Here is a 15963-nt window from a genome sequence, read left to right on the forward strand (position 1 = left end):
GCCCTATGCACCAGTATGAATATTTCAACCGCGTCGAGGACACGACACATCGACGACGGAAAACGCGAATTATTCGCCAACTTTCGTAAATAAAAAATATTGATTTTATAAATATTGATCGCGTCGTCGGTTCGGTAACAAATCGAGGGCCACTCGAGTCGAATCTGGACTCCCGTAGAACCATTTGTTGACAAATTGTAATAATTCGAGAACTTCTTGACTTCGGGCAAAGCGTTCGACTTCGCGACTCTTAACAACGAAATTATTTCAGAGCCAGTTTACGCGGAACGTTAATCGTCGACAAAATAATTTCCCGATGCTAATTTTATGTTACTTACTTGTTTAACATTGCAAATCGTTAGCAAGCTGTTAATTGCGACAAGAAATTATGAAACTTTGGTTAAAAATGTGGCGTGAAGTAAAACGAAATGGTAAGAAGGGAAGAACATAGAGACGTGTAAAAGTTGAATTTACGGTCGTTCGTTAGGAATCAGTTTCAATAATTCTCGAGGCGGTGCTTCCCAACTGGAGTTTGCCGTAATTGCCAGTTCTGAGTTCGCGATGCCGCCAGAGAAAATTTTTGGATCTTGATAGCGCATAAGTAAGGAGCCGCGATAGAATCTTTATGTCGCGCCCTAAAAACGCGCCATATTGCTTGTTTTATACGACAAAAAGAACATTTTATCGCGAGATCCTCTACTCGATATGCGACATCTTCTGCGAGCGTGTCGGGAATGAAAAAACGCTAAGAGAAAAAATACCCCTCGTATGCGGTTACTTGAATCCATCCAGAAATTTATTACTAAACTATACCTCTCTACTGTGGCTGCTTATATGTAAAGTATGAAAGTTTGGAATATTTTACGATGGCTAATTTTATTTCTTAAACTTCCAGAATTCCATAAAAAGAAATCGATATAGTGTCCACTACATAGGTTACAGTAAGTAAACGCTTCATAAAAACAAGCGATGAATTTTGTACTCTTCTACTTGGAGTTATTTTGCCACAAAGCCTCCTTCCTGCTTACAAAATAATCCTATATCAATTACGTTTCATATTATCGTCTCGTATGTCATCTACGTTCTATATAATAAATGAAAATAATCGTAAACGATAAGCATCTGTGACCGATTGCTCAACTTTATATTATTCCAAGTGTGTAACAAATGTTTCTGCGACACTTTATCAGACACGGTTCTGTACACACATTCCATCGATTGTGAACCAGTCATCCATCATTTGTAATTCATTTGCGTCAAAAGTAATGTTTTCGTAGGAGATGAATTTTCTTCGCGTTAAACTTTCGCTCTCTTATTTATGTTATATGCGTATCACGTCACTTATACGTCCATGCGTGTGTATATTTTGCATTGATGATATATACTCGATAATTCAGGTCTTTTTTACTCAGCAGCTCACACCACTTGCACTCTTCCAAAATACGTACATAAAAGATACTGCACGTTCGATAAAATGGTGACGTATACGGTCGATATAAATCCAAACGATGCGACATAAATATCTCAGCGACACTCGAAGACCTTCGGGTTGTCTTTCGTGAAAGTAGACACGGTGCAGTTATTTACCACGACCATACGTCTCAATCTCCATCTAATCTCGCGGAACACTCTCGATCGATCGATACCATACCTGCTTCTTGCATTACTCCTCTATCTTCAACCTTCTACACTTTTTATTTTCATTCTGTCTCCTTTATTTCCCTCCTTAACTCTCCTTCTTTCTAATTTGAAATGAAAATACATGCAAATTGACAAAGAAAAATTTTTTTGGACTTCCCGCTTAGTTTATCGACACCGCTAACCGCATTAATTTTCACTGAAGAACTTGGACGCACCACTTAACATACTAATCGTCGCCGGTTAGCGAGAGATATCATCGACGGGAATTCCTTTATGCATAATATGTACCATACAGAGAGCTATTCCTCTCTCGAACGCAAATATCACGATGTTCTAATTACTTTTATCTCGGCTGCGACCACTGGTCCTTCCCAGAAAACTGCTGTATAGATGTCTTGAAGATCGAATTAGCCTCACCGTGCTAACGATGGAAGGAAGATTTTGTGGTTGATCGTGTCCCAACGAATTCCAATAATCTTATGAAAATGCACAACGCATTAGTGTTAAGTATAAATAATATTTCCCAAATTATTAACACAATTAGTTATACCATTATAGAATCTGGTCAGATATTCATAATTATCCTATAATAATTTATACGAATATATAATTAATATAGAAGAATATATAAAATTTAGTCGGAAAGGAACGTTATATTCTATAGAAATGGCTACTGATTGTGAGGACTACAAATATTAACTGCGTTGAACATAAATTCTGGTACGATGAAACGCAATTAATTTGATAAATAGCTTTGTTTAATGATTTTAGGGTAGTGTACAAATATCCGAATATTTGTACGATAATTTGTACTTTTATTCGCTTGTATATATGATATGCGTAGAAGAATCCAAGCTGGCATTTCGACTGCTTTAATTAAATTTATTTTTGCAAAAATAGCTAGAAAGATTAAATATTAATGAAACAAAACATGTAGAACGAACGTAAAAGGAGAATAAATACATTTCTCCTCGCAAAAGCGTAATAAATCATCAACGATGTTTTACAAATTTAATATCAGCTCATCAACGAAAAATTGGAAAACCCATCAGATCTAACGTATTATATTTTGCGAAACATCTCCAGACATTTGCACTGAGCAATTACGAATTTTATTTTGATTAATACGAATTCCTAGAAAAACTGCTTTCTCGATATTGGATTGCCCGGAACAATAAAAAGTCCTGCGGAAAAAAGGAGCGAGATATTATTCTTTCATTGAATAACCACACTCAAAGCGGAAACGGGGAACGACTTTGTTGAACCTGCCTTTCATTCATATAATAAAATACGGCTAAAACCGATTAATCGAAATGTCTCTCAAAAATTCATATCCGCAGCCGTATGCAAATGTGTGGCAATCCGACTCGACATTACACGCTATAATTTACGAGTTTGAGGGCTCTCTCCGTAACTTGAAATATAATTGGTCGCGGTAACGAAATAACGTGCATGTCAGTGCAGAGAAGACGAGACTCCAGAGACAAACGTTTCAGTGAAATTCCTCCGGACGATAAATTCACCATTGTGGAACGAGACTTCGGGCTCTGTAAACGTTAATGATGCATTGACTCAGCCTCATGGATCGATATTAAGATGATTCACGCTGTTCTAACGGTTAGCCGTGTTGAATAACGAGGACTATATCGATGAGAAAGCGAACATGGTGCGAAGCGATCGATGTTTCTACGTGACTTGAACAGTCCCTTCTCGAAATCGAGTTAGTATTACCACGATCGATGCGACGTTTAATACGATTAATAATCGTACGCCGCGACGGTTCAACGACCCGAAGTCATTCGTTTCGTCAATTAGTAACGATTAGTGGCTCGTTTGACCACAGATGGAGAACTCACCGGAGAAAGTATTTGTGAGTCTTCGTTCGTCGCTCACCCTTCGGAACATCGCCGGTAATACCTTGAAACGACTCAATCGGCTTCCCTCGCAAAGATTATTTACTCGTTAGGAAATTAGTTGCTTTATTATCGAGCGGTATCGACTGATTCTATCTACGGCATCGCTCGCAATTTCGCTACGTCGCGTCGTAACCGATCGCCAGCTATTACGCGCCCTGTTGTAGCTTTCATCGTAGCTTTTTATCCCCTCTCCCGTACAGTTCACCGTGACGAAGTAAAAGCCGGTGAAGCAACCCGTTCGAAAACTAATTTTTACCTCGTATCGGCTGGTTGCCATTAAATTACCGATCCGATCGATCCCCCTTGGTGCGGCCAACGAACGAGCAGAAACATTGCACCGAAAGGAAAAACCGGCACTTTCGGGTTAATGCGATAGCCGTACGTTTCCACGGAAGCTTTTGCTGAAATTTCATTTCCACCGGTATGGTTTAGTAAACACATTAGATCTGATTTAAGCGGCTATCCGGTTAGAAAATATTTCTCCGCATCGGTACACGCCCACGAATTCTCGCTATCCCGAGGAAGCTGTTCGCTTTATGGAGGAACGTTTCATTTTCGACGCGGAGAAATTGTCACGGGCCTGAACGAACGGGAATGAAATCAAACGTGAGACGAATATTGTCGAGTCGCGTTCGTTTCGGCTAAATTTTAAGAATTTTTCGTCCGATGTACACCTTCGTGCATGATGAGTACGACGACGACCAGGGACGAACAAAGTTCCTTGATCGTCGCACATAACGAAACAAGCTTCTTTTCTATCCGCCTGGCGTTCCTCGTATACACTAGGTACACTCCAAGAGTGAAGAAACGACGAGACAGGAAAAGAACAGAAAGACTGAAAAAAGAAAGAAGAAATGCCGCTTCATCCAGTGCAGCCGAGCGGAAAATAGCTAATATTCTAAGACATGGGCGACATCGTGCTGGAGATGAGCTTTGGCTGGTAGTCTGTGTATTTTGGAGAACAACCACCCCTTCCGAACTATTTATTCCGGCAGAGGACGAAATTCGCCAGCAATGAATGGCAACTCTGCCACGCTCTGTTTTTAATTTTAACGTTATCATTTGATTCCATGAATATTCAAAAAGCTTTACATCAACGAACTTGTTTAAAATGTACATTAAATATTTATATAATGCCCACAGCATAAGTACGATATCTTTCTACAAACATAATCTGCAAATATTTCAAAATTGTATAATAGACTTTACATCATTCGATTAACGGAACATGAAAAACATGGAAGAATACTGACAAGCTTTACGAAAGATGAAATCATATTGAACGCTATAATATAATAATCTTGATTCTAAAATAAATACGTATAGTTTCATGTATAACGCAATGAAAACATATTATTTATCAGTTTGAAGCAAATTGAAATATTCGTTATATCGTTTATAAAGTTTAATCGGGATTTTGCAAGGATACAAATGGAACAATTGTAATACGAAATATGTTATATAAAATACACGATAAATTGGGTTGAACGTAAAAGAATTCTTTTTAATACAGGATACATAATACGATTTTGGTCATCGGCGAATATTTAAAATAATCTTTATCGCACATTTAAAAATAAATATAACAACAGAATCCTTCCATTTTCACAATCCATTGCAATTAATCATGACACAAATGCATAAACGTCTGTAAAAATATTATATTTCATGCCCAATTACCTAAAACCAACGTCCTCGGATTCGATGTGTTGGAAATCGATCTGCGCCAATGAATACGATAAGCACATTAAACACTGTTATCTTGCCAGAGATGCAAGTTTCAGGAAGCCATAATTTACACCCTTGCTATTATATTCTGTGTAGTAAGGTGTTTTTGCAACTGTGAAACGGAGTATATAATCGACTAACTGGTCCGTAAACCATCAGTAGTCGAGACCTGGTGTAACATGAAGGCGTCAACGATACTACTGTTGTCTTTTGCGTCGTGGGTAGTGGCGCATCCAGGTCTTCCGCACTCGGAAAAAGTCGAGGACAATTCGGTATGTAATACAGTTAAAATATTTTATAGTGTTTTACTAAATTCTATATAAATTATAGTTATGTTAATTTTACGAATTAGATAAATTTTTATCCATTCAGAAAAAAGTAAAAGAAGAGAGGCAAGAGAAGTTGAATGTATTAATTGAAAATTTAATATCATTGAAGGATAAATTTGTACCATTGCAACTGTCTGAAAATAGAAAGTTAGAGGAACTGGGGACATATAATGTAGTGCAGCAGAATATCGGTAATGTAGTAACAGATTAAACGAGACTTTAGAAAAATTGATAATATTTGTGTCGTTTAATTACGCAGAGAAATTTGGAATTCCTGCGTCACCAATAGCGTTCTTTCTTAGCAAGGACAATTTCATCATTTCGACGATTTTAAATGTGATCGGAACAGCCAAAGAAGTGATTGGAACAGCCAAAGAAGTGATTGAAGCAATCAAAAGCAATGTTAAGAAAGGTGATTCGATTTGTATATAAAAACACAAACATTTAAGCGCAAAGTATTTCTTTGCAAAGTACACGTAAACTTCGATATTTGAAAACAAATAAAACGCATCTGTAACTTGAACAAACAATTAATTCGTAATCAAATGGGGCTGAAAAAAATCAAATTCGACAAAAATACGGGAACAGTACAACGGTAAAATTAATGAAAATGCAATTTATATTTTTTAGTGATAAAGTTGCCTCTCCTCGTGCGTGAAGAAAAGACACCAGGTAATGTAGAACGCCTACGCCCGAAGTTACATTGAAAAAGTTTACTTTTAAAGGAGCAGATAAATAAAGAAACAACTACATGTTACTTTTTAAAGGAGCCAGTCTGGGCTTCGAGAAAACTGATTCTGCTCAGTTGAAAGGGCATGAATCAAGTGGCAAAGACGATTCTCGACTATCGACAGGAATTGAAGGAATCGATATGAACGAGGTGAAAGAAGGTTACAGCAATGGTTATCGGAAATCAACAGAAGGTGACGTAAAAGAAATTGCCAGCGAAAAACACGTTATTCACTCTGCTGATTCTCCGGTATCGTCGAAAGGGAATGCAAAAACAAATACCAGCGAGAGAAAACACTCGGAAGGATCTCGGATATCAACGAAACTGGAAGAAAAATCAGCTAGCACAAAAAAGCAGAGTCATTCCGCCGAAAAAGCTGAGAAAAAGTCGTTAACTAGTGAAAAAGAAGAGACTTCTCAAGGTCCGATGAATGTTACGAAAAAAGTAGCCGTCGACGAGAAAAAGGACAATTCAAAGAAGAGCAGAAGAAGCATAGTAGCATATTGACCATCGCTCGATCGAACAGAGAAGTAAATGCATTAGATAAGAATATAGAACAATAAAGGAGAACTTAATTTAATAGGGAAAAAACACGATTGTTCGTTTTTGTCAAAGGTAAACAAAAATTTTCCAGAAAGTAACAAGGAAAGCAAGATAACCGGACGATACAAAATTGATCAAGAAACGTCTATCGTTGAAAGAGAAAGTAAAAATGCTTCACATTTGTCTGAAAAAGTTGTTAAAAATTTCAAGAAAAGACATAGAAAACGCTGACACAATGACATCTGTCGAAAATAATATAATCACGCACAGAATGCTCAAACATGAAAGGATGAACTCCATCGAGTGAGAAAATTGATGAAAAATCATCCGCTGTCATGTAACGATCGATCTGCTGGAAAAACAACTACGACCAGAAAAAGGCGACAATCTTTACAGACTATTTCAAGACATCAACAGAAATTGATGAATAAGCAGTAATCGAGGAGGAAAAAGATGGTTGCTAGCGGAATTTTATATCATCAACTGGAATTTCTAAGCAAGAAAACTAGAAAAAGACGGTCACTGGAGTACCTCTAGTGAATCGACCAAACGTGTCATGCAAAACATAACTTTCAGAAGCAAATAGTTTTAAAGTATCAATCGATGTCGTCGGAGATGGAACCGAGAGCATGGAAGAAAACGAACGCGTCAGGATTTCTTGCGTATTAGCTAGAATTGATGAGTAAGCGATTGTGGACAGCATTGATGTCGTGATAGAACGATTGTGAAGGACTTTAAAGAATAAACGTCAAGTGCATAAGAAGGAATACTAACTAAGGCCATTCAAAAGAATGAACAATTATAAAATCATTTGCAAATATCAAAATGTCATATGTTTGAAATATTAACAAATGCATCTATAATCGCCATTGTATAAAATAGTGAATAGTATAGTTAATATTGTATGAGCTAATGGACAAATTATTTCAAACGTTATGGTCACAACTTGTAATTTACAAGTATATGTATTAGTGTTTCTTTATTTTTATGTATCTTAAAGGTAATACATATCTTGTGTACACATTACCTGTTTGTATTTAATTCCTTTATTCACCTTATTTTGTTAATTTAACGCTAGTTATTAATATGAAAATCTAATATTAATTTACCGTGAAAGTTACATACTATAATATAATTTATATGATAAATAAATATAATCCAGTAGAGATAATGGTTTCTGTATTTCGACAAAAGGGAATATATTTAGGTTCGACATATTTTCAATGATTAAATTCTCTAAAATTTCTAAACTCATCAGTCTATATAGAAAAACAGCACGACAATAATTAACTGTAAGCTTCACTTTAGTTAGTTTCTTCGTATTTATCGAGTTGCATTTGTGTGATATCGCAAGTGTGACAATGCGACTGTTACTAGCTGCAATTGCGGATGATCTATATCGAATGTGAACGTTACGCAGCATGTAGGAAGTTCTACGGCCACGACCAATTACCCGTCTCCGGATATAAATCATCGGAAATATGAAGCCTACTGACGCAACCCGTCCATTGATACATTGTTACCATTGTGAGAAAGTAGCGGTGCATCTTTAAAAATGTACGCCTTTAAAATGTCAACTCGTACTACGAAACGCATTGCACAATATTCAGAATCCTTTCTCTCGATTCTAACGGAAGAAAGTCTTCCTTCCGTTAGAATTTCGTTAAAAAAAACGATATAACTAATCGTTTTACGAATTCAAATTTAAAACGAAAATATCTTTCAACTAACATAATATAACGTTTGAAATGTTTCATGGTGTCGCGTTCCAATTCTAACATTTCAAAACATTAGATTTATTAATCATATACTGACCTTTCAAAGACTACAGCAGACAATAGTATATACTAACGCTAGAATGCTAGAACCCTTTCGTTCGAACATACTTCCTGTTGACCGACGGATACAATGTAATATACAATTTATTTCAAAAAAGGGTTACGAACATCTACGAAAATGACATTAACTGGTTTATCCAAGTTTAACATAGGTCAGATAGAAAGTCGCTTACAATAGACATAGTAATTTCTTGAAACGTTAATCTCGTTCAAAGCTTCGACAGAATTGGAACAATAATCTACCAGGAAACCTAATTCGACTCGAATCTTCTACTAACTAGGAGAGTGCAAGCTTTTCGCGTCACCGACTTCATTGGAAGTTTGCGCGCTAGTAGATTCTATTTTTACAAAGATTACTACAGACTACATTCCAGGATTAAATATACGATATTTTACGAAACATTTGTTACTGAAATTTTTCTGAATTAAAGTACAATTAAATTATAATTTTAACAAGAGAATAAAACGAATACATTAAAAACTCTTTCACGTATACTATATCATATTGTTAAAAATATTTCAAGCTTCTATCTAACTTATAGGGAAAACGGCACAGAAGTCGACGCTGTTTCACAGGAACGCAAAACAGACAGTTTATAGGTGTTCGATTTTCTGGAGGTTAATAGGCGATCGATAGTCAGTAACTAGCAGCGACGCAACGCCAGTGGCGTTTTTCCGCGTTTATCTGGTGTCGATTGGTTTAAATCGCGATCCATCTCGTGGTGGGCCGCTGTTAACGCTCGGCCCGGCGTGAATCGCGCGCTCCGCTGGCGGCCTGCAAATTACAGACTTCGTTAGAATCCCCGTTATCTCGATACCTCATCTCTTCCCCGGGAATTATAAAAACAATTCAGATTTATACCTTACGGCTTATCACGCGGGAGAAAGTTATCTACGTGCGCGGGCCTGGTTAGTATGTTGCGCAGACAGCGGCCGATAAATCTCCACGAGGGAAAGGTTTTGTTTCCAGTAAAGATTACAACCGTTCGATAAAAAGTCATTGTACTTGGTGAAGCAGAGAGCAAGAGAAACTCGGAAGGAAAGAAGGAGACGCAACATGTTTGTTCGGAGCCAGGAATTAGAGTAATTTGAGTAAAGATGAATCAGAAGAGACAGGCCAATTAAATTCGTATTTCTCAATTTATTTGTCAGATACGTAATTCGTTAATACTGGCTGTTATAGTAATTGCAATCGACCTTGTAACAATAATGAACTGCATGTAATAAAAATTGAGGTAGACTTTGACATCCCACATGCATTACTAACTTGTATTAATTTTATCAACAAACTGGTAAATACAATGCTTAGTACTTTCAAAATATTTCAGTTCGGGATGTGTTTTAAAGACGAAGTCCACCTCCTTCGTGTTCTGCCCTATGATGTAACCGTAGAAAAATGATCGAAATATCTGCCAAATTGTCAGACCACAATTGTCAGACCATTTTAGATTAAACCTCGATTTCCAATCGACCGTTCATCAGACACACCGTGTCTGGGGAACGTGCGAAGGAATGTATGTATCCTGGCGCCCTTCGCGCGGCAGCAAATTTCGTCAGGCTCTCCGTCTCGGGAGGCCATTCTGTCTTCAGGAGAGGATACGGGCGCGCGAGATGGGACGCGTACATTCGAATTAATAAACCTTTCATAACGAGGCAAACGTTACCGTATAACTAGCTGCGCGTACACGGGACCCTGTCGCGGTCGCAAAAATACAACCGTGTACGAAATTTACGCGAGTCGTGCCGCATAAACTGGCGGTGGCCGCGTGCCTTCCCCTTCGTGAATCGGGACCAGCGCGAGTACAAGGTGGTGCGACAAAGATACGCTTCCTCGTACCAAATGGAGATCGAAGCTCTGCTCTCTATGCCCCCACGTGCTCGCGAATCGAGAATCGTAGTCGGCCCATGCACGAGATTTATACCGGTGCACACGCATTATGGCGTTGTTAATATGCAAGCCAGCAAGCTGGATGTACGTGTGTACGGCGCGCGAAATGGAGAAGGTAGAGTGCGAGCAGCACACGAGTCAGTGACCAGAAAGAGAAGAAAGAGGGAGAGAAAAGACACAGCTGAGCCCGCGTACTTTAGTAATTTATTTAGCTGCCGTGCCGTAATCCGAGATATTCATCCGGGTAATGGGTAATCGTAGACGCACTCGCAACCGTGCCTCGGAATCGCGGCAATTATAACTGTATACACCGACACATCGGTGATACACTCACGTACGGGTTGTGGCTACGAGAACACGCGAACGCACCACGCTCGATCTTGCACCACAAATCCAACGATTCTGTCTCTTCTATTGCTCGACGATGTCTGTTTAACGATTAGTAGAGCCGCAATTTTGCGTTCTCAGCTAGCGTGCACTCTTAACGTGGATACTTTTAACCGTTCTATTGTCAGATGTAGAGTGTTTGGAAAGTTCAAAAGTTCAAGTAATTTGTAAGGGTGTTTTATATTTTGAAGCAGGATGTCAATTGAATTTATAAGGGCGTTCTAATGGATATGAGTTGAGCAATCTTGTGTTTTATCTGAAAGATTCGTGTACAAAAAAGAAGAACAGAGAATGAGAACAACTAAGTGGTATGAAATCTGACCTTATGAATTTAGAATGTTAGATTAGCCCGAGTTAGGGTTAATCTAATGCTAATATCGAACAAAATAGCTCAGTGAACTGTATTAGTTATATCAAACAGAACTTAATAGCAGGTGATTTCATAGAAGACATTTATAGCAGTCTCTCCTAGAAGCCACACGTGCGTTGTTATACATAATACTGTATACATATGTGAACCGTCACATGCATTCTAACACGCCCGCCTGATTCCAATTGAATTACGCGCATTGATCGCGCATTTTTCCAATTCCTTTAATGTTCGTATCACGCCAAAAATCAATATCACGATATCTCTGCCATTCTATCTGCTTCTAGTTGTATAATATGTTTGCAAATTATTCAAGAGCTCTTTCGGAACATTTCGTATAGTAAACTTACCAATCAGAGGATGAGTTTCGTGAGATGAATAAAAGTCGAAGACGATCGTTTCTAGATACTTGTAAGAAATTAATGTTCATTGTTTTGTTGTTTGACGAAGGAAAAGTTGCTTCGTCGAAAGTTAACGTAAGTCGACTGAGATTTATACCGGTAATCCGGTAAGCCATTTCGAGCAATGAACAGCGAAGCACTCCGGCGACGAAGTACCGTGGCGAGATTTAGCTTGAGATTAAAATTTTAAGTGCCACGGAAAAGCCGATGAAACGCTCGCGTTTCAACGTGATTCACTACCGTATCGTGTTTACTTGCATTTGCGACGAATATGAAGCTTTCTTAGAATTTCTATACGCGAAACATAGAGCCAACCAAATAAATAATTGCGAAAATACTCGCGAATCAAAAAGAAATACGTAGGCTGTAACGTATCCACGACTACGAATTTTTAATATCGAACATAGAATATCCACGGGCTTGACCTGTTTCTCTTCTCCTCATCGTTCGATCAATTTTTATCATCAAACTGAACGTAGTCCGAAGGAGACCCGTAGGGTAGGCGAAGGTTAAAAAAGTCATGGAAAGGTCGCCTTATCGAAACACGTGGGAACCATTGATCTAGGTAATACGTACATACAGGCGAAGTTGGAAACATTGTTGAGGTTGATCCATCGGGGAAAAGGAAGGAGGAAAAGAAAAGGGGAGGAGGAAGAAGACGACCCACGCGCCTCAATAACGATCACGATGCGGTCGTGGCACTAGCCCGAAGCGGGCAACGAAGACAATAGCCGTAAATACTGGACACGAGATGCTCGTCATCGTACAGGGAAGCAAGGCATAATTCACAATGGGTATATCTCTTTAAATCGCGCGAAAGCGTAAAAGCTCGTCGCGCGTTCGCCCAGCGAGACCGTGGCTGCACCGGCTATGATATATTATCGCGGCTGAACTTTGCACGTTTCACCGGCTGCGATCGAACGTGACTTTTCCGCGGGCAATTGAACGCCGTTTCGCGCGAAAGACGCTACAGGGATCAAATACGTACGAATGATCCTTGACACTGCAACCTGCGACAGGAGAGCAACGAAGGTTGATAAATTAATCTCGTACCTAGTTAACGTCAGGTTCTCCATTCTTCGGCCTTCGGAAAACGTGGAACGTGTACGTGAGCCTTTTATATATCTCTGACGTATCGCGACGTGCGTTAAAAAAGAGTCTGATCAATCATACTATGTACCAGAACGGCGATTATTTTGCAACATTTAAGACCGCTTTAATAGAAACAAATATCCTAGGAACATCGAAACAACATTTCGATGTTCACGTACAATATCTTCTGTGTTACATTTCAATTTATTATTAATTAAATATTCATAAAATATATTAATTAAAAGTGAGCATAATGGTAGCATTTCGACGCAACAAACGATAGAGTCTGTTTTCACACATATAGAAATCGTGTACCATATTTCGCATAGAAATTTCTAGAGCATCGGGTAGTTAAATGGACAACGATATAATGGAACAGACCGTAAAATAATACATTTGAAGCGTTATTGACACGGCCATTAATTTAGGCGTAACAAAGGATATAGAAAGTACGTGTTTGTTATAACTAATGAACTGAACGTCAAATCGCGATTCTATATCGCGGCCGCGGCATTGTTTTTACGGGTTCGTTTGAATACCGACGTGGCGCACCGCGAGACGAGTCGAGCGAAGTTTCCTGTGGAATGGAAAACAGATAGCCGGCGAGTTCAATAGCTTCAGCAAACGTGACTTTCGACAATGTCGGCATTCAGCCGGTCGACTACTCTTGTCCCTCCAACGGCGACCAACGTCGATTCAGTCGCTGCGTCGTTTTCAACATGATAATCGTTTCCCGCCGAAACGTGCATTCGTCTGTCACCGTCCGCCAAATGAACACGGTCTTTCAAGCCGGTCTGAATCGCGGCGCTGCCTTGGAAACTACGTCGAGCAAAAACACAGTCATTTAATCAAAACCACCAAGCTCCCCGTGAATACGCCACCCTCTTTCGCTCTATCTCGCCGTCACTTTTTCTTTCTTCTCTTTATTCGCCGTATCGCGTGTTGCGAAGCACCGAATTCAACTGAATTCGCTGAAACGCCAGATTTTCGTCGTTAAAATACAATCCGACTGTAAACTCGCCCGTTGACAACGCGCTCGCGTGAGTTTACCATTTCTCGCGACACGTCTAATTAATTGAGATGATAAACGTATCCGATTCTCGAGCCAGTTGGCGCGGTGTGTACGTCGTTTCGAGGCGATCAGTCACCGAGGCTGGACAAAGATGCGATTTCCGTTAGCCACGCCGCCATTGAAACTCTGCCTGCCGCAGCTCGATTATAAGTCGAGGCTTAAGAAGACATCAAGCGGTATTCGCGGCTATCGCCTCGTATGTCATCTACCATTCAATTCATTCGTCATTCCTCGTAGGCATAATACCAGGCGTATACAGAGACAAACGGCGCCATCAGTTCAATTAAAATTGACGACGACTCAAGTTCCAGACGTAACACCGTGAATTGTACGTTGTGTATAGGGAGAGAAGGATGTCAAGGTATAAAATAAATTCTGCCACGCTTTCATTGTAAGGTATTTACGTTGAAAGCATAAATTTGCTGAAATTATCGAACAGACAATATGCTACGACACAATGAGCTATGAACAGGTTCAATCGTAAAAAATAGAACTGTCAAAGAACGTTGAATTTAAAAATATGCTTAATAAAATGAATCGTTTGATGCTTTGAACGATTGACAAGGAAAGTTCACGAACGACGAGTGATAGTGGTGCATAATGGGTGATAGAGAAAACTTACCACATTAACGTATAATTTTCCTATTCGTTCGTTTGCAATTTACTGTCAGGTGTTACGACGTCTTAGAAAATTGCTCAGGAGCGCCGATCGCGGCTACGTAACTGAATATATTTAATATTTCTTCCGTTCCAGGATAATTTAAAGACGAGCCGCGTTATTTCGTAGCTATCGAGCCTCGAAACTAATTGCCGCGGAACAAACGCGACTGACAAGTGAAAGTGTTCGAGGAAATTATGCGAGACTAAATTGAACTTTATTAAACTTCGATACGCGTTAAGAGGGAACGTTGGAGGAGGATCGGGCCGGGCATTTAGTCGCTTTCACGTCGAACGTTATTGAAAACCGCACGGAAAGCAATCGAGAGAAAACAAATACGTTGCAATTTACGTTAAGAAAAAAAGAAGAATAAGAGAAAAAGAGAGCAGAACGAATCGACAGAAAGTGGAGAAGAAAAGGGGTTAACTGCAAATCGAACAAGCGTGATTCGTCGAGCAAAATAGCCGACCCGATCGAGGATTTTTCCCCATGAAACGCGACTTTGTAATATCCGTCATTCGTTGTTCATAATTCATCATTGCGACGTGTATCATGACAAGAAAGTATATTGAAGCGTGAGCGTAAAACACCAGCAGCGCTGAACGATTCATGCATTATAAATGTCGCCAATCAAGCAAGTCGAAACGACGTGAAAAGACCGAGACGAAGGAAAACTTGTCTAATCGACGTGCATTCGTCGCAATAAAAGATGCAACGGGATGGTTGTACCGTAACTGGAAGGGAGCTGTCGTCGATCCTAGACACGACGCTATCGTCTGTGAAAGACTAACGACTATCTGGGAATAAGCAGCTGCGGCGTAATGTGTTTCGTTGTACACGCTGTTTGACATTCGCGAATCGTTTTCAGCGTCCGATCACTTTTCACCTGGCAGTTAACTATACGAGGTATCGTGGTAAATGTTAATAATAACTTTCGACCAAAAATTTGCCGTAAAACGACATATAAATTTGTATTTAGTATTCTCTTAGAAAATTCTATGCGCGCGGTTTATTATCGTCCGTATAAGAGGTAAAGGTAATCACAGAGAATTCTTTTTCCTTGTCTCCGTGTCCTCTTCAGATTGATTAGGAACCGAGAATTACGAAGCAACAAGGAAGATGACCATGCACTATCGAAGTTCCCACTAACAAACCGTGTTGCAGTAAATGACGCGTACAGATGTGCGAGTTTATAAATTATGTAACCATAATTTAGAGGGTAGACGGAGCTACATATTGTCAATCGAATTCAAAAGAATCCTAACACACGTCTGAGAGCCAATCTTTTCAAAAACATTGAATTTTACAGATATCAGTAAGACTACGATACAAACGTACACGTAAATCGCGCGCCCATTGTCGGTGCTCGC

The 15963-nt window shown here is 39.3% G+C and overlaps 1 protein-coding gene across 1 annotated transcript; it reads left to right on the forward strand.

Moving 5' to 3' along the window:
* Positions 1 to 4932: 4932 nt before the first annotated feature.
* LOC100650724 lies at positions 4933 to 7896 on the forward strand. The gene is made up of 4 exons (XM_048406306.1): positions 4933 to 5557; positions 5658 to 5805; positions 5874 to 6026; positions 6245 to 7896. Exons 1-4 carry the CDS (start codon positions 5465 to 5467, stop codon positions 6319 to 6321), a joined length of 471 nt encoding a protein of 156 aa, XP_048262263.1. The 5' UTR covers positions 4933 to 5464; the 3' UTR covers positions 6322 to 7896.
* Positions 7897 to 15963: the final 8067 nt, after the last annotated feature.

Source organism: Bombus terrestris, chromosome 6 (assembly GCF_910591885.1).
Source record: "Bombus terrestris chromosome 6, iyBomTerr1.2, whole genome shotgun sequence".
Taxonomy (NCBI): domain Eukaryota; kingdom Metazoa; phylum Arthropoda; class Insecta; order Hymenoptera; family Apidae; genus Bombus; species Bombus terrestris.

Bases quoted from the DNA above. Each gene is read 5' to 3' on its own strand.
- LOC100650724 (XM_048406306.1), top strand. From the start codon at position 5,465: ATGAAGGCGTCAACGATACTACTGTTGTCTTTTGCGTCGTGGGTAGTG. The intron at 5,558-5,657 runs GTATGTAATACA...TTATCCATTCAG, and splicing joins AAAAAGTCGAGGACAATTCG to AAAAAAGTAAAAGAAGAGAG. The intron at 5,806-5,873 runs GTAATGTAGTAA...TTAATTACGCAG, and splicing joins TGTAGTGCAGCAGAATATCG to AGAAATTTGGAATTCCTGCG.